The sequence below is a fragment of the Mobula hypostoma genome, chromosome 18, assembly GCF_963921235.1.
Source record: "Mobula hypostoma chromosome 18, sMobHyp1.1, whole genome shotgun sequence".
NCBI classification, from domain to species: Eukaryota; Metazoa; Chordata; class Chondrichthyes; order Myliobatiformes; family Myliobatidae; genus Mobula; species Mobula hypostoma.
Window position 1 is genome coordinate 44,600,945 of NC_086114.1, and position 22,278 is coordinate 44,623,222.

Here is a 22,278-nt window from a genome sequence, read left to right on the forward strand (position 1 = left end):
AACCATCTGCTCTAATAATTCAGATTATGCAACAGTTCCCTCAGATCTGGTGGACACTGAATGAAAATTGAATAAACATGCACAACAATTTTCCCACTTGGCGGCCTCTGAAGTGTTGCATATGACTGGTTAAATCGTGGTCTGGTACAGTAATTCAAATGCGCAGGAATGTAAGGAGCTACAGAGAGTAGTGGACTCAGCCCAATAAATCATAGGCACTACCCATTGGTAGTATTTGCATGAGTTGTCTCAAGGAACAAAGTCTATCATCAAATACCCCCACCATCTAGTCCATGCCATCTTCTCACAGCTACGATCAGACAGAGAGTCCAGAAGCCTGAAGTCCCAGAGCATTAGGTTCAAGAACAGCTACTTACCTTCAACCAATCAGCTCTTAAATCAACTTAATCACCATCTCAAAATACCAGTACTATGACCACTTTTTTTTTGCACTACAATGGACTGTGCTTTTTGGTTCTAATTGTGTTCATGGCCTCTTCCTATATAATTCTGTTTAAATGACATTTAATGTAAGTTTTTTTTCTGATGAAAATTCTGCATCTGATGCTATATGGCTGAGTGGCTGCTGAACATAAGTTTTTAATTGCACCTATGCATACATGTTCTTGTGCATATGACACTAAACATGACCTTGACTTTGATATATAAAGCAGTGGGAGCACTTCTAATGTTAAATGCAAATTGAATCTTTGACTTACACTGTGATAGGATCAAAGGCACAGCATATGCACAGTGGCTTTCTAATTAGGTACCTCCTGTACCCAATAAAGTGGCCACTGAGTGTATGTTAGAATTTATTTAAACCTTATATCCATCCCACATTGAGGGATTAAAAATCCTTGCGCTATGACTCAGTCGCAAGGTACAGACGTAAGTTTAAAAGTCTAATGTCTTGTAGAAAGAAGCTGTCCTGTAACCTGTTAGTTCTGGCTTTAGTGCTGCAGTACTGTTTGCCAGATGGATGCTGAAACAGTTTACGGTTGGGGTGATTGGTGTCCCCAATGATCTTCCAGGCTTTCTTTCTGCCACCTGATGCTATCAATATCCTCAGTGGGGGGAAGTTCACGTCCACAGATGCTCTGGGCTATCCGTTCCACTCTGCGGTGCCCAGCGATCAAGGTTGGTGCAGTTCCCATACCAGGCGGTGATACAGGTATGCTCTCAGTGGTGGGCCTGTAGAAGGTCTTGAGAATTTGGGGGCCCATGCCGAAATTCTTCAGTCGCCTGAAGTGGAAGAGACGCTGTTGTGTTTTTTTTGCCACAAAGCCAGTGTGTACAGTCCAGGTGAGAAAATCGGTGATGTGTATTCCAAGGAACTTGAAACTACTCACCCTCTCAACTACAGACTCACAGATCTTGATCGGGCTGAGCCTTTCTCCATTCCACTTGTAAGCCATAATCAGCTGTTTTGCTTTTGGGCATGGTCATAGTCTTCTGCTGCTGTAGACCATCCACTTCAAGGTCCGACATGCTGTGCATTCAGAGATGCTCTTCTGCACATGCGTTACAACAGTGGTGTGCAGAAGAGCACCTCTGAATGCACAACGCGTTGAACCTTGAAGTGGATGTTCTACAGAAGTGGAAAATTACAGACATACACTTTGTGGCCACATTAGTAGGTACAGGAGGTACCTAATAAAGTTGCCACTGAGTTTATTTTCCTTTTTTGACAATTTCTAAAGCACTTAAAATTAATTTACAACCTAACAAGTTAACTGTGCTTTTTGGAATAATTCCTCAAAATATCTGTGGTATCTCTGTGTCTGACCAGCATGTTATTGCATTTGTTATATTGATAGCTAGGAGGGCCATTTTGTTGAAGTGGAAGGATACATCAGCTCCCACTTTGTCACAATGGTTCTCTCAAATGATGCTATGTCTTAGTTTGGAGAAAATTAGAAGTTGAACCTTTGAACCTTTATCTGATTTTGAGAAAAGATGGGGTTCATTTGCTCGTTATTACCATTTGAGTTAATTGATAGATTTCCTCCACGATCTAATTGTAAATTTTTGGTATATTTCATTTTCTTGCTGGCAGATTGATGTTTATCGTTAGAAGCTTATTGTATGATGCATAGCTCCGAGGTTGTACACCTAATGGGTTTTCCCCCACTTTTTCTGCTTAGTAGGTTTTTCTTATTATAACCAAAATTTTTCAATCTATGAAACAATGTTTTTTTTTCCTTGAAACATTGTAAGTGTTGTTTACTTCGATGTACTTGTGTTATTTTTGAATACTATAATAATAATAAAAAGATTTGAAAAGAAAGCGTTTATTTTCCTAGTGGATCATTACTGCGTAGTATGGTCAGAACACAATTGGGTACTGTTCAGCTAAGTCTTGAAAGGAGAATGGAAAAGAGGCAGTTGAAGCAGAAATCATGGACAGAAATAATTAAATAATATGGGTAGAGTTTGTGTGTTAATGACACATCATAAATCTGACATTCAGAAATAGATTGTTGAAGTGATGTTTAAAGCAAGAAATGCAAAGAAATTTCTCTTTGCCAGTTCCCCATAAAGCTGTGACTGGTAAAGCATCCAGGCAAGAGTTGTTGTATGTGCAGTCTCTCCCATCTCAGCCACTGAAGCTTGTAACTCCTCCAGAGTTGTTATAGGTCTCTTGGTGGCCTCCCTCGCTAGTAACTTTCTTGCACGGTCACTCAGTTTTTGAGGACAGCCTGGCAGATTTACAACTGTGCAATATTCTTTTCGTTTCTTGATGATTGACTTAACTCTACTTTAAGGGATATTCCCTGACTTGGAAATGTTCCTGTATTTATCTCCTGACTTGTGCTTTTCAATAAATTTGTCGCGGAGTTGCTTGGAGTGTTCTTTTGTCCTCATGGTGTCATTTTTGCCAGGACACTGACTCACCAGCAGTTGGACCTTCCAGACAAATGTATTGTTACTACAATCAATTGAAGCATCTTGACTGCACACAGCTCTCCCAAAACAGATCTCTATTTAACTAATTATGTGACTTCTAAAACCAATTGGCCAAGTGATGATTAAAGGGTGTTAAATACTTATGCAATCAATTATTTTGTTTTATATTTGTAATTAACTTAGATCACTTTGTGGAGATTTGCTTACACTCTGACATAAAAGAGTCTTTTTCTGTTGATCATTGTCAAAAAAGCCAAATTAAATCCACTGTGATTTAATGTAGTAAAATAATAAACATGAGCACTTCTGGGGTGGTGGGGGGGGGGGATACTTTTTATAGGCACAGTAGGTGATCTAGTGAATTTCAGAGGCTTATTCATTGGAGACAGTTGAAGAAATGAAGTACAATTCTACTAAATTGAATGTTTAGTGACAGCCGCACCCATCACAGGGAAAGCCCACCCCACCATTGAGCACATCTACATGGACCACTCTATAGCAGGAAAGTAACATGCATCATCAAAGACTCCCACCACTCAGGCCATGGTCTCTCCTCGCTGCTGCCACCAGGAAGAACGTACACGAGCCTCAGGACCCATGCCACCAGGTTCAGAAACAGTTATTACCCCTCAATCATTAGGCTCTTGAGCCAAAGGGAACAACTTCACTCAACTTCACTTCTCCATTACTGAGTTCTTCCCACAAATATGGACTCCTCATCTCATATTCTCAAGATTTAATGCTTCTTTTTTTCTCTTTTGTATTTGCACATTAGTTGTTTGTCAGTCCTGTTGGATGCAGTCTTTTACTGATTCTATTGTGTTCCTTGCATTTACTGTGTACGCCTGTGAGAAAACAAATCTCAGGTTTGTTTATTACTTTCATAATAAATTTAGATTTGAATTTTGAAATTTGAGAAACGGTGCCTTCCTCAAACAATAAGGTGGATACACTGGTTTGGATATCTTTCGTATGATAAGATCAAAAAAGACATAGAAAGATAAGAAATAGGTTAAATAGATACTGAAATGCACACTCTGTGGTCACTTTGTTAGGTACCTCCTGTGTCGAATAAAGTGCCATTGTGTGTATGTTCATGGTCTTCTGCTGCTGTAGCCCATCGGCTTCAAAGTTCAACATGTTGTGTGTTCAGAGAAGCTCTTCTGCACACCCCTGTTGTAATGCATTGTGATTTGAGTTACTGCTATCTTCCTGTCAGCATGAACCAGTCTGACCATAAGCCTTTGACTTCTCTCATTAACTAAGTATTTTCTCTCACATAATTGCCACTCACTAGATTTTTTTGGGGTTTTTTTTGCTCCATTATCTGTAAACTCTAAAGACAGTTGTACATGAAACCCTAGGGGATCAGCAGTTTCTGAGATACTCAAACCACCTGTCTGGCACCAACAATCATAGATGGTCAAAGTCATTGAAATCACGTTTATTCCCCATTCTGATGTTTGGTCTGAACACATGACTAGATATTTGCATTAACGAACAGGTGTACAAGAGTATTTATAGATCTCTTTTCATAAAGGATGGAGTGTAAATCTATGATGTGTATACAAAACATAGTACAAATGGCTATTGTTGTTAGAGAGTTAAATAAAAGAGTTACACATGTTCCATCAGTTCACAATGTCTTTTTGAGTTTATCAACATGGTTTGGGTTTGATGTATTACTCATGAGTACCCAATGTTCATTACAGACACTTTCTCTCTCTCTTTTTAAGACACTCCTTTATAACCAAGTCCTAACCATGCCTCATGAGAATTGGTTGCAAATAGTGTTTGACAGCTCTCCCGTGAAACATTTTGGGATGCTCTAAGGCAATGCATAAATGCAGGTTGTTGTTGCTTTGCGAGTGCTCAAAATCCTCTGATTCAGCAAATAATTCCTTCATCTTGCTGATAGATGCAGATGGCAGACACATTCTTGGATTGGTCGCAGGCCTCGGTGAGGATTTTCTCAGCTAAGAGTGAATGCAGAATTCAAGAATCCTACACCACAAAGGTGTAGACTTGTTAAAAAAAAAGTAAATTCAGTGAAAGAATTGTTTCAACTAACTTCTTTAGCACCTGATCTGTGAAGCACTTGAAGTATTCCTGGTGCCTCCAGATTTAAAATTTGAGAGAGCAACTCAAATAAAGGCTACAGCCATGAGTCAGAAACACAAGTAATTCTGCAGATGCTGGAATCCAGAGTAATACAAATAAAATGTTGGAAGAATTTAGGCAGGAATAAACAGTCGATGCTTCAGGCTGTGACCCTTCCTTAGAACTGGAAAGGAAGGAGGAAAAAGCCAGAATAAGAAGGTAGGGAGGGGAAGGGGTACAAGCTAGACGGTGATAGGTGAGACCATGTGAGGGGAAAGATAGATGGGTGGGGGAGGGAGAATGAAGTGGGAAGCTGGGAGGTGATTGCTGGAAAAGGTAAAGGGCTGAAGAAGAATGAATCTGATAAGAGAGTAGAGTGGACCATGGAGAAAAGGACAGAGGAGGGGCACCAGGGTGTTGGTGATGGGTAGCTGAGGAGAAGAGAAGAGGTTAGCGGTGAGCCAGATTGGATAATGGAAGAAGTGGGAAGGGGGAGCAGGAAAAGCCATGAATCAGACCCCATCACTTCATCCACAAACTGGCTTGACTTGTTAAGGGGCAGTACATGTGAAATCTGCAACCATCTGCTGGGAGTTTCAGTGGTCACCCAGATATATGGCAGATATATCATTAAGAAAGAGATACAAGAGACTATATAATTAACCTTGTCCGGACACTGCCACTTTAATACAAATAGACCCACACTTTTTCTTAACCTAATTAGTACTAATGTCTTATTTTCAATCAAAATACTCTGGATCGTTCACCTTGTTTTATTTTAAATGTTAATTATAAGATGATACTTATTATTAGTCTTACTGCACACATTAGGAACTGCACATGAGTGGTAATGATTTTTCTCTTGGTAGTAAAGCCATAGTCATTTGAACTGGCCCTAGGCTCCTTCAAGGATTAAGATGCACTTTCTCTGTTTCAGAAGACAGAAAGCTCTTTGTGGGTATGCTGGGGAAGCAACAAACAGAAGATGATGTGAGGCGGCTGTTTGAGTCCTTTGGGTCAATTGAAGAGTGCACCATACTCAGAGGTCCTGATGGAACCAGCAAAGGTTTGTCATCACTTCTTCAACCCTTGTTCTCCTTCTACCTTAGATGTCCAAGGACTTAGTTAAAGTTGAACAGTCCCCACTTACTAACCAGGGAGGCTGGTCCTGTAAATCAGCTCTGGACCAGGCTTTGTTGACTTGGTAGTTCACTGAAATGTGTTGAGTGAGTTACCTTAAAAATTTCTAAGGACACAGGAAATTGGAGCAGGATAGGAACCTGTCCCACCATTCAATAAGATCATGGCTGATCTGGGCATGGACTCAACTCCACCTACCTGACTTTTCCCCATAACCCCTAATTCCTCTGCTGTGCAAAAATCTATCTCACTGTGTCTTGAATATATTTAATGACGTAGCCTCTCTTGTTTCTCTTGGCAGAGAATTCCATAGATTCATCATTCTCTGGGAAAAGTAGTTTCTCCTCATCTGCATCCTAAATCTATTCCCCTGAATCTTGATGGTCTGTCCCCTAGTTCTAGTTTCACTTACCAGTGGAAACAACTTCCCACATCGATCTTGCTTATCCTTCCAGAATTTTATGTGTTTCTGCTGGGGTTCCCAAACCCCTCGGTTAATGGTAAGGGTCCATGGCATAAACCAAGTTGTGAACCCCTGTTCTATAAGATTCCCTCTCGTTCTTCTGAATTTCAGTGAGTATTCTTTCAGGCAACTCAGTCTCTCCTCATAGGCTAACTCCTTTACCTCTGAAATCAAGCTGGCAAACCTCCTCTGCACTACCTCCAAAACCAGTATATACTTCCAAAAGGGAACCAGAATTGCATACAGTACTCCAGGTGTGTTCTCATCAGTGCTCTGTATAGATGCAGCTTACAATGGCTTCCTTGTTTATTTGATCATGGGCTATAATTAGTGAAGGAAAACCTTGAAATATTTAAAAAACTGCAAATGCTAAACACAAGAGATTCTGCAGATGCTGGAAATCTAAAACAACGCACACAAAATGCTGGAGGAACTCAGCAGGTCAGGCAGCATCTATGGAAATGGGTGTTTTGGGCCAAGACCCTTCCTCAGGCTGGGAAAGGAAGGGGGAAGACGCCAGAGTTAAAAGGTGAAGTGAGGGGACGGAGGATAGCTAGAAGGTGATAGGTGAAGGCCGATGGGTGGGAAAGGTAAAGGGTGAAGAGGAAGCAATCTGACAGGAGAGGAGAATGGACCATGAGAGAAAGGGAAGCAAGAGTGGCAACAGGGAGAGGTGATAGGCAGGTGAGAAAAGGTAAGGGACCAGAGTGGGGAAGAGAAGAAGAGGGAATGGGGAGGAAAAAATATTTTTTAATGGAAGAGAAATCAATGTTTATGCCATCAGGTTGGGAGCTAACCAGATGGAATATGAGGTGTTGCTCCTCTACTCTGAGAGAGGCCTCGTAATGGCAAAAGAGGAGGCCATGGACAGACATATAAGAATGGGAATAGGGCTTAAAATGGTCGGCCACCGGGAAATTCTGCTTCGAGCAGATGGAGTGGAGATCCTCGACAAACAGTCCCCTAATTTACGTTGGGTCTCATTAACGTAGAGGAGGCTGAAATGGAAGCACCCGATACAACAGGTTCTCAGGTGAAGTATTGCCTTACCTGGGAGGAGGGTTTGAGGCCCTGTGTGGAGATGAGGGAGGAAGTGAATGGGCTGGTGTAGCACTTTGAGATTAGCGAGGAGGGACAGATGGACAAGGGAGTTAGATGCAGATCCTAGAACATAGAATGTAGAACATAAGGCAGTACAGCACAGGAACAGGTCCTTTGGTCCACAATGTCGTGCTGAACAAATTAAATTAGTAATCAAATGGCTGACTAAACTATTCCTTCCTGCCTGCACACTGTCCATATCCTTCTATTTCCCGAAGATTCATGTGCCTATCTAAACGACTCTTAGAAATCTCTAATGTATCTGGCCCTACCTCCACCCAGACAGCACATTGTAGGCACCCACCACTCCGTGTAAAAAAACTTGCCCCTCACACCTCCTTTGAACTTGCACCACTTCACCTTCAATGCATGCCATCTGGCATTAGACATTTCAACCCTGGGAAAAAAGTACTGCCTGTCTACTCTATCTATGCCTCTCATGATCTTATAAACCTCAGTCAGATATCTGGAAATCTGAAATAAAAACTAGTCTCCAGAAATACTCAACTGGTCAGGCAGTGTCTATAGAAAAAGTATCAGGTCTGAAACCGTTCATCAGAACTGAGAATTAAAGAAAGCAAAATTCTTTTACACAGCAAACATCTGAAGGAAATAAATATTGAAATACACACAAAATGCTGGAGCAACTCAGCAGGCCAAGCAGCATCTATGGAAAAGAGTAGTCAATGTTTCAGGCCAAGACTCTTCAGCAGGATTGGAAAAAAAAAGATGAGAGGTAGGGGTACTTTACCCCTAATATTTTTTTCTCCAGTCCTGTCGAAGGATCCCGGCCCAAAACATCAACTATACTCTTTTCCATAGATGCTGCTTGGCCTGCTGAGTTCCTCCAGCATTTTGTGTGTGTTGCTTGAATTTCCAGCATCTGCAGATTTTCTCTTGTTTGTAAATATTGAAATATATAATTCTCTGAAGGAATTTAACGGGGCAGATTCTGTGAGTGTTTTTTTTTTCTTCCTAGGGGATCTAGAACTAGGGTGCATAATTCAAAATAAGTTATAAAAAATTAAAGATGAAGATGAAGAGAAATTTCTTCTATTGAATTTCATCTCTCCAGGGAATGCAAAGGATGAATTTTTCAATATATTCATAACTGAGATGGGCGTAAGGTCCTGAAATAAAGTGCAAAGGGACACGGGCAAAGTGGCGGCAATTGAATGATGGAGAAAACTTGAGGAAGCTAAAGCTTCCTTGTTACACAGAATGAGACCATTCAGTCTATCTCCTTGTCAGCTGCCAGAGCATGCCCATCAATCCCATTTCTCTACCTTATTCCCAGCAACCAATTTTCTTGCAGGTCCACTAAGCTCGCCCATTCTTCCACCAACCACCTACACCTACCGTAGCTTACAGTGGCCAATTATTCTGACAGACAGTACCTTGTTTGTATATGGGAAGAAATGTGAGCACACAGTCACAGAGAGAATGTGTAAACTCGACACAGGCAGCATCTGATTCAGGAGTGAAGGAGTGAACCTGGGTTGTGGGAGTAGTGAGGAAGCTTCACGATTTGCAACAGCACCTTGCTCACAAATTGCTAAAATTCTGATAATGCCGATGAAATATACCATTTAATAGCAATCTTGATTCACAAACAAAATTAGTTTTGAGTTCGAAAGACTATTTGAATCAGAAGCTAGTTGATTAATTGCAGATCCTTTAACGACCTTGTAGGCGTCATCTGATAAAAGGAAATACGTTTGGTTTTATCCAAGATGTTTAATATGGGTGGCAGGGAATTATTGTGGTCTTGTTTGCTGTGGTGATTTAACAATAAGCAGGGTAGGGAATGGTCTGGAAATGCTCTCGCTTGCAAAGGAATTCAAAAACCAGAGGTCACTATTAATTGCAATCAGGATTTTTGGGGGAAACATCTTTGCACTTTGGTGCTGGCTCCCCAATTTTATGCTAAGCATTGTAAATGTTTATAACCTAACTTCATTCATTTGTAAGGAGCTGATTGAAAAGGTAAGTGCCAGTAAGTTGTTTACTTTTACGAATAACTGCAGTGCCGGGATGAAGCAGAGTCGAAGAATTGAGAGCATATCGAAGCAGTAGGGATTGGGTCCAAGAGCAAAGAATGGCACACTGCTTGGCCAGTTTAAGCACCGGGCCAGAGGTGAAGGATCGGCTGGAGTTCAGCTTGCTGCTCCACGAGGTTTACTCAACCCTGCGCTGAACTCAGGCTGTGCCCTGCAACTAACGGGCTGCTGGACCAGCTGCATTGATGACTGGCTACATGGCTATGGACTCACTTCCATAAATTTCAGTTCTGACTGTTATTTCCTTACATTGTTGTTTCCACAGTTGGTTTCCTTTTTCCGTGCTTTGGAAGCTTGACAGCCTTTTTCCATGGGTACTATTGGGTTTCTTTGTTTTGTGGCTGCCTGTACAGAGACAAATCTCAAGGTTGCTTATAGTATATGTACTTTGAACTTTGAACTTTAATAATAGTACTTCAAGTTATTTCTAATCTGGTGCTTTTTTTTTAGTTTCTTTAGTGGTTGCTGGTGAACAATCAGAATGGTCTAACTGCCTATTTTATCCACCCAGCTGTGGCTCAGTTGACCTATCAGTGAGAAAGTCATAAGTTCCAGCCCCTGTCCTGAGATTTGAGTACAGAAACCTCAGTGAACAATCTAAAAATCTAAAAATCAATGACGTCTTTCAAACAAAGTGTCAGACCAACCCCTCTCTAAAGTGGGTTAAGGTATTTGACACTGTGAGGAAAAACTTTCCCTAAACAATACCCATTCATTAAAGAGACATTCAAAAAGGCCCTTGACAAGAGACCATCAGAGTCCTCTCTCCTAGTACCTGAAAGGTAGTTACAACAAAGGGGATAAAGCTTAATTTACGGAAGGTTACATTGGTGGGGTTGGAGGGGTTGTAATGGAATACAAGAGCTGGCATACACAGATTGACTGCTTTCTGTCCTTTGCAATGTTCCTATTGTGTTACCTTGCTGTATGTCATCAAAGTGAGTAGCTGCCACACAACAAGAAAATCTAGTCTGCAACCTTATTTCATTCTTTCCTTCTATCCAGGCTGTGCATTTGTAAAATATTCCTCGCACGCAGAAGCCCAAGCAGCCATCAACAGTCTGCATGGAAGCCAGACTATGCCGGTAAGTCAGACACGAAAGCAAGCTCATGAATAATTTGTGGCATTGTGATTATGTTGTGCTCTCTGTAAAGATCATATTTACTCATCTTGCGTTGATCCTGTGAATGCTTCCACAGCACGACTGCCTACAGCTGATTCATTAAAATAATGAGATATATATTTGCTCGTCATCAAAGTCTGGGCCTCTGACAAATGCAACACCTCCTACTTTCTGTTAAGAACTCTTGCAGGATTTGAGAATTTAGGTAACCTCTTTCTATCAACAGTGAAGTACATGTCTAATCTTCCAAAGAACACAAGAATTAGGCCATTTAACCCCTTGAACCTGTTCTAACATTTGGTGAAGTCATAGCTGATCTGATCTTGGCTCCTCATTTTCTCCAGTCTCTCCACTAAAATCCTTGACTTCACTGTTGACTGCCTCCGCTATGACTTCACAGCACTCTGGGAGGGAAAGTATAAGGAGGACCAGATGTTTCAATATATAATTGCCATTTCAACTACCTCTTGATTCATTTGGGCTATAAAGGAGTTATGAGTCATGGGGATCATACAAGAAGGGTTGAGGACAAGTTCAGATCTGTTGTGACCTTCTTGAGTGAAAGACCGGGCCTGTGGGGGAAATGAAGGGCCAACTTTCAATCTCAATTCCTTTTTTTCCTTAATTTAGAAAAGTTCTTAATTTTCCCTCTATAAAAATCACAAATACCGGTGTCCAGGCACACAGCATTTTGAGTCCATTCTGACATTCATTACAAATATGGTTGTTCTGGTATTTCCAATACCCAACCCCTCCCCCCACCAAAAGAGGAAATGTTGCTTCACTGGGAGCTATTATAGGTGAGAGAGCAAAAGGGGTGAGTTGTATACAGCACATATGCCACTCATGTGGCCTCCAAGGGTAATATACACCCTTCCATTGTTGAGGTTCTTCCCCTATCCGACTCAGCTCCTCCATGCTGAGTAGAGGAAGGAGCTTAGATTGTGTGGTTCTTCCTCACAGATCGTTTGTGTTGATTGCAGCTGACTCCACTTTGGTGTGGGGGGTATTGGTGTTTTCCTAGTTGTGGAAAATTATTGGCCATCTTGAAGATGTTTGGTCAATGTTTTTAAATGGTCATTATTATATTACTGGCTCTGACCTGTCAAATAAACTGTGGTGGCGAGTGAAATATTAGAATTATATTACATCCATGAAATGATGCAGCACAGAACAATGCCATTTGTTCCATCATGCCTGTCCTGGTTCATTGAAAGAGCTACACAATTAATAGCCACAGCTCCACAAACCTACCTTCTGTTTAAAGACAGAACAAACTGCTTAGAGTCATACTGCGATACGGTACGTATACAGGCCCTTCAGCCCAACAAGTCCATGCCCATCCAGCTGAATTGTCATTAAATTTGCTTCCATCACCCTTTTAGCCAGGATACTGAAGACCTTTACAACCTCCTGCAGTGCATTGGCATGATTCTCCAGATTTCACTCCAGAAAGCACTACAACCTTTATGAAAGATTCAGTATAGATACTGTCAGATACTGAGCTAACTTGTGGCTGAGATAGTGGTGTCGAAGAACAGGGAGAGCATCCGGTAGACAGCATCTTGTACCTTTGTAGTTCTTCTGATCATGTCAATGTCTCTTGAAAGCTTCTCTTTTAAGTTTGTAGCGTTTTAATCCCACAGGCTGTGACAGCCCCTTAATTAAGATGGGAGTTTGACTCACGCTCTGTTCTGTTGATGGAGGATGCATTTCAGTCGATAGATATGAAGGCCTGTTGTGAAAAGAACTAAAGAATGGATTTTTTATTTATATGCCGTCTTTGATGGATGCAGGATTTGGCAATTCACACAGATTTAGTCTGGAAATTTTTTTTCCAGTGGAATAGCAGGAGCCAAAACAGGTTTCTGGGAAGCAGTTTTAAAACTATTATTCTGGCTGTCCTTTCACTTGGCAAACTAATAGCTAAACAGACATAAAAACTAAACAGATGTGTTGCCTGCATAACAGATGCTGCTAACAGGGAGGCTGGATCAAAGGTTGCATTTATGTGGTACCTTTCTTAATCTCAGAAAGTCTAACCCCGCGATGTACTTCTGAAGGGTGGTCATTGTTCTGATGCAGGACACAGTTTAAAATAGGTGTTCAGAATTTGTCTGTCTTTTACAGTTCATTTATTTTCTCTATCAGTTAATTGTAGAGTGTGGATTTTTTTTTGCACTCAGCGCCCAGGGTCACAATAGGAACCTCAGCAGAATCTGAAATTTCAAACTTGCTGTGCCAAGGTCAAGTACCAAAGTAGCAGGAGGGTTTCAGACCCTGCAAGGGGTACCAGAGCAAGCCCAAGTAATGAGAGTCCATTGCTATTAAAGATCTCCAGAGAAGTTTCAACTTTCTCCAGAGTCTTCCAATGTCCATTATTCTAGATTCATTAAAGATGAAATGAAGAGCAAAAATATTCACTATTACCATCTCAAAAAAGCATGCAAATACTCTTAAATAAATTACTTGTGCCTTGTTATTTTCTAATTAAATAAAATATTTTTCCGTTTTCCTGTGTTCAGTCCGTACTCCTCAGCAAAGTCTATAAGCCAAAGATTAAAAGGGCTAGAAGATCCAAGATCAAATTGTCCAGTGTGGTCCATTACCATTGCTGGTCCCCACGGAATACCCTACAGTTGAGATCAAATGGTATTTCTGAAGTGACACCAAGGTAGCCCAGTAAAACTGAAGTTTGTGGGCATCAAGGGGGATAACAGTTCAGTGGTTGGTGACATAACAAGAACAAAGAACAATGGTTATGGTTGTTAGAGGTAAGTATTCCTAACCTGAGGGTATTACTGTAGGAGTTCCTCAGTGCAACTTCCAAGCCCAATTGTCTTCAACTCCTTCATCAATGAACTTTCTCCAGCTTAAGACCAAAAGTTGAAATATTCGCTGACTGTACAGCATTCAATTTTGTTCCGAAACTAGGCAGACCATTCCTGTATGCAAAAAGACCTAGATAACAGTTGGGTACAGGATAGTAACGTAAATGACAAAATTGCCTGATAACATGCTTAATTGTGTGCAGTTTGAGGCGTCCCATTGTGGGGAGGATGTGGAGGCTTTAGAGAGAGGCGAGAAAATGATATATGAGCTATAAGGAGATCAAAGATAGGTGGTTAGAGTCTCTTCTGATGATGCAGCTCATTAGAACATTGAACGCAGAACAGAACAGCACTGGAAGAGTCCATTCAGCATACAATATCTGCACCTAACATGATAACAAATTATTCAAATCTCTTCTGCTTGCAACTGATCCATATGCCTCCATTTCCTGCATATTTGTGTGTCTATCTAAAAGCCCTGTAAACACTACTATCATACCTGCTTCTACCAGTACCCACTGACATCCTGTTCCAGGCATCTACCACTCTCTGTGTAAAAAAAAGACTTGCCCCACGCATCTGCTTTGAACTCCCCCCCCACCACCTTAAATGCACGTCTTCTAGGACTTGACATGTCTATCTTGAGAAAAAGATTCTGGCCACCTACCTTATCTATAACTCTCACAATTTTATAAACCTCCATCTGGTCACCCCGCCACCCTCCCACCCCCCCACCCCAACATCTGAAAGTAAATGTGGATCAAGCTGACAGCAGAAGTGCTATATGCAGATTTAGTTGTAACTTTTAAGAGAAGGTTGGATAGGAACATGGAATATAAGGGTATGGAGGGCTACGGTCCATGTGCAGGTAGATGGGACTAGGCAGAACAGGCTAGTACAGATTAAATGGGCCGAATGGCCTGCTTCTGTGCTGTAGTACTCTCCCGACTCTATGACTCTGAATGCAGATTAAAGGTTCAAAACTAGATAGGCCAAATAGCTGCCTCCCACAAGGTGCCTTACCGATTTGCCATCCAACCGCTGATTCAGTTGCACTCCATCCCATAGGTTTCCGACTTGAATGCATTCAATAACCGAGCATCTACAACCCCCTGAATTCCAATGGTTTTCAGCACAATCAATTTGCTTCAGTCCTTTCAGACAGTTGTATCAAGTGGCTTCTAATGACTCATACCGGAGAGCTATGAGTGCAGAAAATTAACTGTGTAGGCAAAATACAAAAAGTTACCATTTATAAAATGCTTTTCACATATTCATTTTAGCCCAGGCACTTTGAAGTCAATTAACTGCTTTGCTGATGTACTCAAATATTCTTAAAGTTCCCACTGTAGGAAATTTGTGCACAGTAAGCTCTCAATTACAACACAAGCAAATCTAGGGTTGGTAGCATGGTGGTGAGATGAATGGCCTAGTTGCTAGTGTTCTGGATCAATCACTTAGAGACAAGAGTTCAGATCCTGCCATAGAAGTTGGGGAATTAAAACTCAAGACACTGTAGCTTGATTTTTGGTGGGAGGAGCTTTTTCAGTTAAGGCTAGACAAAGAACAATTGGATATACTGTACATAAAAAAGTAGTCTATCTGCTCCTTCAAGGAAGTAAACCTGCTATTCTTAACCACAGAGGTGACACCAAACCCAATAATGTGGTCGATGCTGACTGTATTAGATTAAGGGTAATTGTAGATAGATTTAAAAAAAGTGACAACAACGTCCCCATCCATTGCTTTATATTTACGGCTGTTTATAGGCAATGTTGATCAAGGGTGAGGACCATGAGGTTAGATGCCACACTCTTCCACATACTGTCATCACATCTTTTCCAGTCTCTCAAGGGGGGATGCATGGTGTTTGTTCATGAAAACAATGCTGACGAGAAATTAAATTGAAACAGCATCCCAGCCCCTTCTGAAAGTGATGATAGTTCAGGAGACAAAGAGCATGAACTTTGGGATGTGTTGATGTCAGTGAAAGCCATTTTCATTCTTCTGTACCAAAGCTGACCAGATGGTCTTCAATCTACAATCTCCTCACCCAATGCCAGTTCCAATTCTCCCCAGTCACTAATGCTTTAAGTAATCCTATTATACCACATAAAATGTCAGGTGGTTATGATTCAATTTTATATTTCTTCAAGTTTATTTTCACCTTTTCTTATGTAGAAAGGAGACCATTTGGCCCATCGATTCTATCAGCACAATCACATCAATCTGCATCCCCTATTTACTTTTCTGTAACTTATTTCCTTTCAAATGCCCCATGATCACCCTCATTCATCTCCCACTAACCAACACACCAGGGGATGTCAAGAGTGACTAGTCAACCCACCGGCACACGTCTTCAGGAAGTGGAAGGAAATCAGAGCATCTTGAGAAAGCCCGTGGTGACGGCGAATGCCTGCAAACTACATACAGACAGTACCTGAGGTCGAGATTGATCCCAGGTTGCTGTGGTTATGAGGCAGCATTACAACCAACAACACCCACACGTCACCTTAGTATCCCAGTCTAATAATCTATCTGCCTTATTGAACCTTGGCATTTGGTGAGGTTGTGGGAGAACACATCATTACCTTAGTACTTTCTTCATTTCAATATTCCCTTCTGAGCTCAGTTTTCTCTCCTCGATTTCATGCTGTTGTTTTTTTTACATAACAAGCCAGCCATTAATACAATCTGATTCCTGAAGTTTGGCAGATTCATGACTTACATGGAAAAGTGGAAGAAATAACAGGTAACTTGCTTTCAAAAACAAAAATCTGGCTACAAAAATTGGACAGGTAGTGACTTCAGAAAGGATCATAATTCAACTACAAATTATTGAACCATAGTTGCAATAAGTCTCAAAGCCTGCATATTCATCTCTGTGATTGATCGGATGTCTTCCAAAGAATATTTTATTTCTTTGCTAATCAAACGATAAAAGGAAAGTTACTGATCTGAATCCCAGTGCAAACACAAGGAAGTGTTTGGCCCGCAGATTGGCCAGCTAAGAATGTCCCGCTGAATGTCTCTCTGCCTTCCTCTAGGGGGCCTCATCCAGCCTGGTGGTGAAGTTTGCCGACACTGACAAGGAACGCACGCTGCGTCGCATGCACCAGATGGCAGGGCAGCTGGGCATCTTTAATCCAATGGCAATTCAGTTTGGTGCATATGGTGCTTATACTCAGGCGGTACGTAACCCGGCACTGTGCCAGCTGCAATCAAAGTGGAGTTTATTGTCAAATGCACAAGTACATTTCTGCACAGGTGCAATGAAATACTGGATATCTAAAACCTTGTGAAAAATGACATCATAATACCCAGGCTCCTGAGGCAGTGAAATGATTTCATATTTATTTACGTTGGCTGTCGGAATCTGTAGATGTAGTCGGAATGCCGCAATGCATCAGGACTTGGTACAGGAATGAAAGAAATACACAATGAACGTCAACAATAATTTAACAACAACTTGGCGCACACTTGTCTCACTGAATGGGATCTGAAGTAAAAGTATGAGGAAATTTACTCTTCAGACCCAACACATCAACTACCCAGTCTGTTCTGTAGTTAATAAGTTAGAGGTGGTGGTGATAACATGGAGTGGGGAGAACAAGTGAAATTGCCATTTCATTGTTAGCATTAGATACAACTGTGATTATTACAGGCCATTTGTACTGGCCCTGAGAGCATTCAGTTTCACTGAAGTAAACCAAGTTCAGCCCATTAAATCCATGCCAGCTTAATGCAAGTTAAAGATTGAGTCAAATTTATTGCCATGTACACAAATACAGCAAGGTACAGTTAATATGAGAAAGAGATTGTAGCAACATCACCGGTAATTCGGTGCTGACAACACACAGAATATAAACATAAATTATACAATACAGTGAAGAGAGAGAGAAAAAAACAGACTATGCAAAACAAGGCATAAGTGAGAGACAAGTCCATTGCATTACAAGAGATGATCTCCATCACCTTACATCATTTACCAATCCCACAAACATCCCACATTGACAATGGTAACTTCTTCCACGGACACATGCTCTTTCTACTTTTCACTGTCCTATTTAAACTAGATCTCTCGATATATTAATTGCAAACAAGATAAAATCTGCAGTTGCTGGAAATCCAAGCAACGCACACAAAATGCTGGAGGAACTCAGCAGGCCAGGCAACATCGATGGAAAAGAGTGCCGTTGATGTCTCAGGCTGAGACCCTTCAGCAGGACTGGAGAGAAAAAGAGCACTGAGAAGTAGAGTTAAAAGGTGGGAGAGGAAAGAGAGAAACACAGGGTGATAGGTGATACCTGGAGGGGGAGGGATGAAGTAAAGAGCTGCGAAGTTGATTAGTGAATGAGATACAGGCTGGAGAAGGGGGAGCCTGATAGAAGAGGACAGGAGGCAATGGAAGAAAGAAAAGGGGAGAGGAGCACCAGAGGGAGGTGATGGGCGGGCAAGGAGTTGTGAGAGAGGGAAAAGGGGATGGAGAATGGCGAAGAAGGGGGCGTTGTCATTACTGGAAGTTTGAGAAACCGTTATTTATGCCATCAGGTTGGAGGCTACCCAGACAGAATATAAGATGTTGTTCCTCCGACCTAAATGTGGCCTCATCAAGAAAGTGGAGGAGGCCATGGGTAGACATATCGGAATGGGAATGGCCCTGTATCTCTTTCACCAATCAACTTCCGAGCCCTTTACTTCATCCCTCCCATTTCAGATTTCACCTATTACCTTGTGTTTCCCTCTCCCCTCACCCCACCTTTTAAATCTACTCCTCAGCATTTTCTCTCCAGTGCTGCTGAAGGGTCTCGGCCCGTAACGCCGACTGTACTCTTTTCCATAGACACTGCCTGGCCTGCTGAGTCTCTCCAGCATTTTGTGTGTGTTGCTTATGAAATTTACTCCAGTGTGGTTCAACACATACATAGCTCCTCCCACCACACCTCACTCTGTCCGACTACACATACCTCGACAGCCTGCATTTGTCGTACTTCAGTCTTCCTCAGTCACTCTCCATAAACTTTAATGCTGTGAGAATGAAAGCAAATTACAAGCATTAAAACACGAGGACTTAGGAGCAGGAGTAGGCCATCTGGCCTGTCGAGCCTGATGTGCCATTCAACAAGATCATGACTGATCTCAAAGTCGAAGTAAAATTTATTATCAAAATACGTATATATTACTTGATTCATTTTCAGGTTGGCATTTACAGGAAAATAAAGAAATGCAATATAATTAATGAACAACTATACATGAGCAAAGACTGGCAAACAATCAGTGTGCTTAAGAAGACCAGTTGTACAAATAAAAAAATATTGCGAGCATGAAGTGTAGAGCCCTTGAAAGTGAGTCTGAATCAATTCAGAATTGTGCTGACTGAAGCTATCCACGCCAGTTCAGGAGCCTGATGGTTGTAGGGTAGTAACTGTTCCCGAACGTGGTGGTGTGGGAACTAAAGCTTCTATATCTCCTGCCCAGTGGTAACAGTGAGAAGAGAGCAGGGCCTGAATGGTGGGGGTCTTTGATGATGGATGCTGCTTTCTTGTGGCAGCATTCTGTGATCTGGCCATAGAGTCACCTTCACCCATCTGCCTTTTCCCCATAACCCTTAATTCCCCTGCTATTTAACTGTGTTTTAAATATATTTAATGAGGTAGCCTATACTGTTCCCCTGGGCAGAGAATTCATCTCCTGCGAAGCAGAAATTTAACCTGGTTGGAGACAACTGCTGTCAATGCATTGTATTTGCATGTCACGTTAATGATGCCACAAGGCACGCTCAGACTCAACCCATTTAGCTATAGTAATACGCCAATGAATGCAGAGTAAAGTTCATTCCAGCACTCATCCATTTTGGGGCGTGCTTTCACTTCCTTGACTGTAAAGATGGAAATCTCTGAGTGTGTGTGTGATTCTTGGTCCTTCTTCTCTCTTCAGCTGATGCAACAGCAGGCAGCCTTGATGGCGGCAGCGCAGGGTTCCTACCTGAACCCGATGGCTGCGATTGCCGCGGCCCAGATGCAGCAGATGGCAGCCTTTAATGTGAACGGACTAGTGGCCACACCAATGACGCCGTCCTCAGGTATGTCACTGACCTGTGACCAAGGTCATGGTCTGCTCCCATGACTCAGCAGTACAGAGGCAGCTTTACCAATGGGGGCATGAGGCATGCAAATGCCAAAATCAGGAGCAATGAACAATTTAATGGAGAATCTCAACAGCATCTAAAACATTATAGCACAGTACAGGCCATGTGGCCCACAATGTATTGTCAACATTTTAAACCACTCCGAGATTAATGTAACACTTCCTTCCCGTACAGCCCTTCAATCTCCTTTCATCCATCTGCCCATCTAAGAGTCTCTTCGATGTCCCTAATGTATCTATCTCCACCACCAGCCCTGGCAGTTCCAACAGACATAGACATATCAATCAGAAGATATTCCAGGTTTCCTTAACAATATTGCTACTGTATCCATTCTACCTGTAACAGAGAAGTTTAATCTAGAAATTTAACCTGCATGAAGACAACTGCAGTCAGTGCTACTTCAACACACTTGTTAATGCATTGTATTTAAGTGTCACAAACATGGGTGACACGATTAGGTGGCAACACAGTGGTGTCGAATTCGGACGTTCTCCCTGTGACTACATCGGTTTTGCTGGAGTGCTCCAGCTGCCACCCATATTCATAGGACCTAGGAGCAGAATTAGGCCATTCAGCCCGTCAAGTCTACTCCACAATTCTATAATGGCTGATTTATTATCCTGCTTTTTCCTTGTAATCGTTCATCATTCCTAATCACAAAGCTATCAACCTTCACTTTAAATATACCCAATGGCTAGCCCTCCAGAGCCATTAGTGGCAGAGTCACCACCACCTGACTAAAGAACAGTATCCCAAAAATATGTGTATAATCAGTCACCTTGTTGCCCTTAGTATGTAGGTGAGTGATAAAATTTGGGGAGTGATGGGGTGGGATAGAGGGGATTATATGGGGCGAATAAAAATGGATTCAGGTAGGATTAATGTAAATGGATGTTTGATGGTTGGCATGAACTCGATGGGCTGAAGGGCCTGTTTCTGCACAGTATGTCTTCATGACTTTAAATGAGCATGGCAGCAATTTATCACAAACAAATGCACGCCATGAACCTGAAATATGTAGGAAACACACTTATAGTGTGTTTCAAACATTAGGGAATTAATTCTTGCAGGTAATATTGGAATGCCATCATTAATGTATTAATAAAGACCCAATGTGTGAACTATTAAACTTTCAGCATTTAGTTAGCATTTTGAATAATGCATATTTAAACTTTGTGGGTGCTTTAATATTCTATTAATTTATGAACATTTCTCCAAATATTTTCTGTGCTTGGATCTTCTCCAGTTCATGACACACATGTGATTTTTTCACAAAATGGAAAGGTTGGCACCCAGGAGATGTAATATGATGATATCATCTGACTAATAAATGGGAATTGTGGCCTTGTGCTTATCAGGGTATGCTTTCTTCACAGACTGCTGTTTGTTTTCTTCCTCAGGCACCAGCACACCCCCTGGCATTAATGCAACAGCTGTACCTAGTATAGCTACGCCCATCGGAGTCAATGGGTTTAGCGCAATGCCACCACAAACGAATGGACAGCCAACATCAGATACCATCTACGCCAATGGCATCCATCCATACCCAGGTATACAACAAGAGAACAAATATCTAACTAACAGAGAGTGGGGTGATTTGGGGTATTAGGGGGAGGGGAAGGTAGAATCAAAATTGAAAGTATTAAACTTGGTGCCTTGTTATCTAGACGGTTTTAATCTTCAATGTACCTTCTCTTTGATGGGTACAGCCAAAGTTAAAGTTTTCTTTCGTACCAGAAAAGAATAAAAACTTATTTAATATCTTTTGGTGCCATTCAAAAGTAATTCTTGCAGTGCAGAGCAAGTTGCAAGAGAATGAATGAGAGATGCTACCTCTGTATATCCATAAATTATTCACCAATCAAACAAGGTTAAAGTTCCTAGTCTAGCAACCATATCTTTGAAGTATCAGTATTCAGGACATCAACCAAGAGAATGTACAAGTGACAACTACCAGCTTTCATACCTATTTAATTTATTGTGAAGCTCCCTTGTTGGCATGAATAGTGCCTGATAAGCCCCACCAACCAGCAAGCCACAGTGGACCGGCCATAAAGTCATTCCAGTCTTAAATAGAGATATGTTGCAGGTTATAGCGTTTGTTTAATACTCCCATTAGCTATGCCTGCATTTTATATGATGACCATGATTTACATCCATCATAAGGTTGCTCTGGACGGTTTATGTGCTGATTCCTACTCTGTCCTGGTGCTTGAATGAACAAGATTTCATTCCTTCTTTTGCATAAATAAAGGAAAACTAATATTTGCAATGGTAACGAACTAGAAATGCAACTATTGTAGGCAGTAATGCACTGGAAGGGGAGAAGGGATTTACAGAGTCACATAATTTCAGTAGAAGGAAGACCATGAAGATTGCTATTCTTGCTGCAACAGTGAGT

The 22,278-nt window shown here is 41.5% G+C and overlaps 1 protein-coding gene across 4 annotated transcripts in view; it reads left to right on the forward strand.

Moving 5' to 3' along the window:
• LOC134358513 (CUGBP Elav-like family member 4) overlaps nucleotides 1-22,278 on the forward strand; it is a 910,327-nt gene that overhangs the window by 806,131 nt on the left and 81,918 nt on the right. For 2 of the 4 annotated variants that reach the window (XM_063070814.1, XM_063070815.1), the window contains exons 4-8: nucleotides 5,948-6,076; nucleotides 10,780-10,859; nucleotides 16,777-16,920; nucleotides 19,667-19,811; nucleotides 21,278-21,427. In XM_063070814.1, the coding sequence (XP_062926884.1) occupies nucleotides 5,948-6,076; nucleotides 10,780-10,859; nucleotides 16,777-16,920; nucleotides 19,667-19,811; nucleotides 21,278-21,427 (648 nt within the window). The remainder of the gene's footprint in view (nucleotides 1-5,947; nucleotides 6,077-10,779; nucleotides 10,860-16,776; nucleotides 16,921-19,666; nucleotides 19,812-21,277; nucleotides 21,428-22,278) is intronic. The other 2 variants (XM_063070816.1, XM_063070817.1) reach the window with 2 other exon arrangements.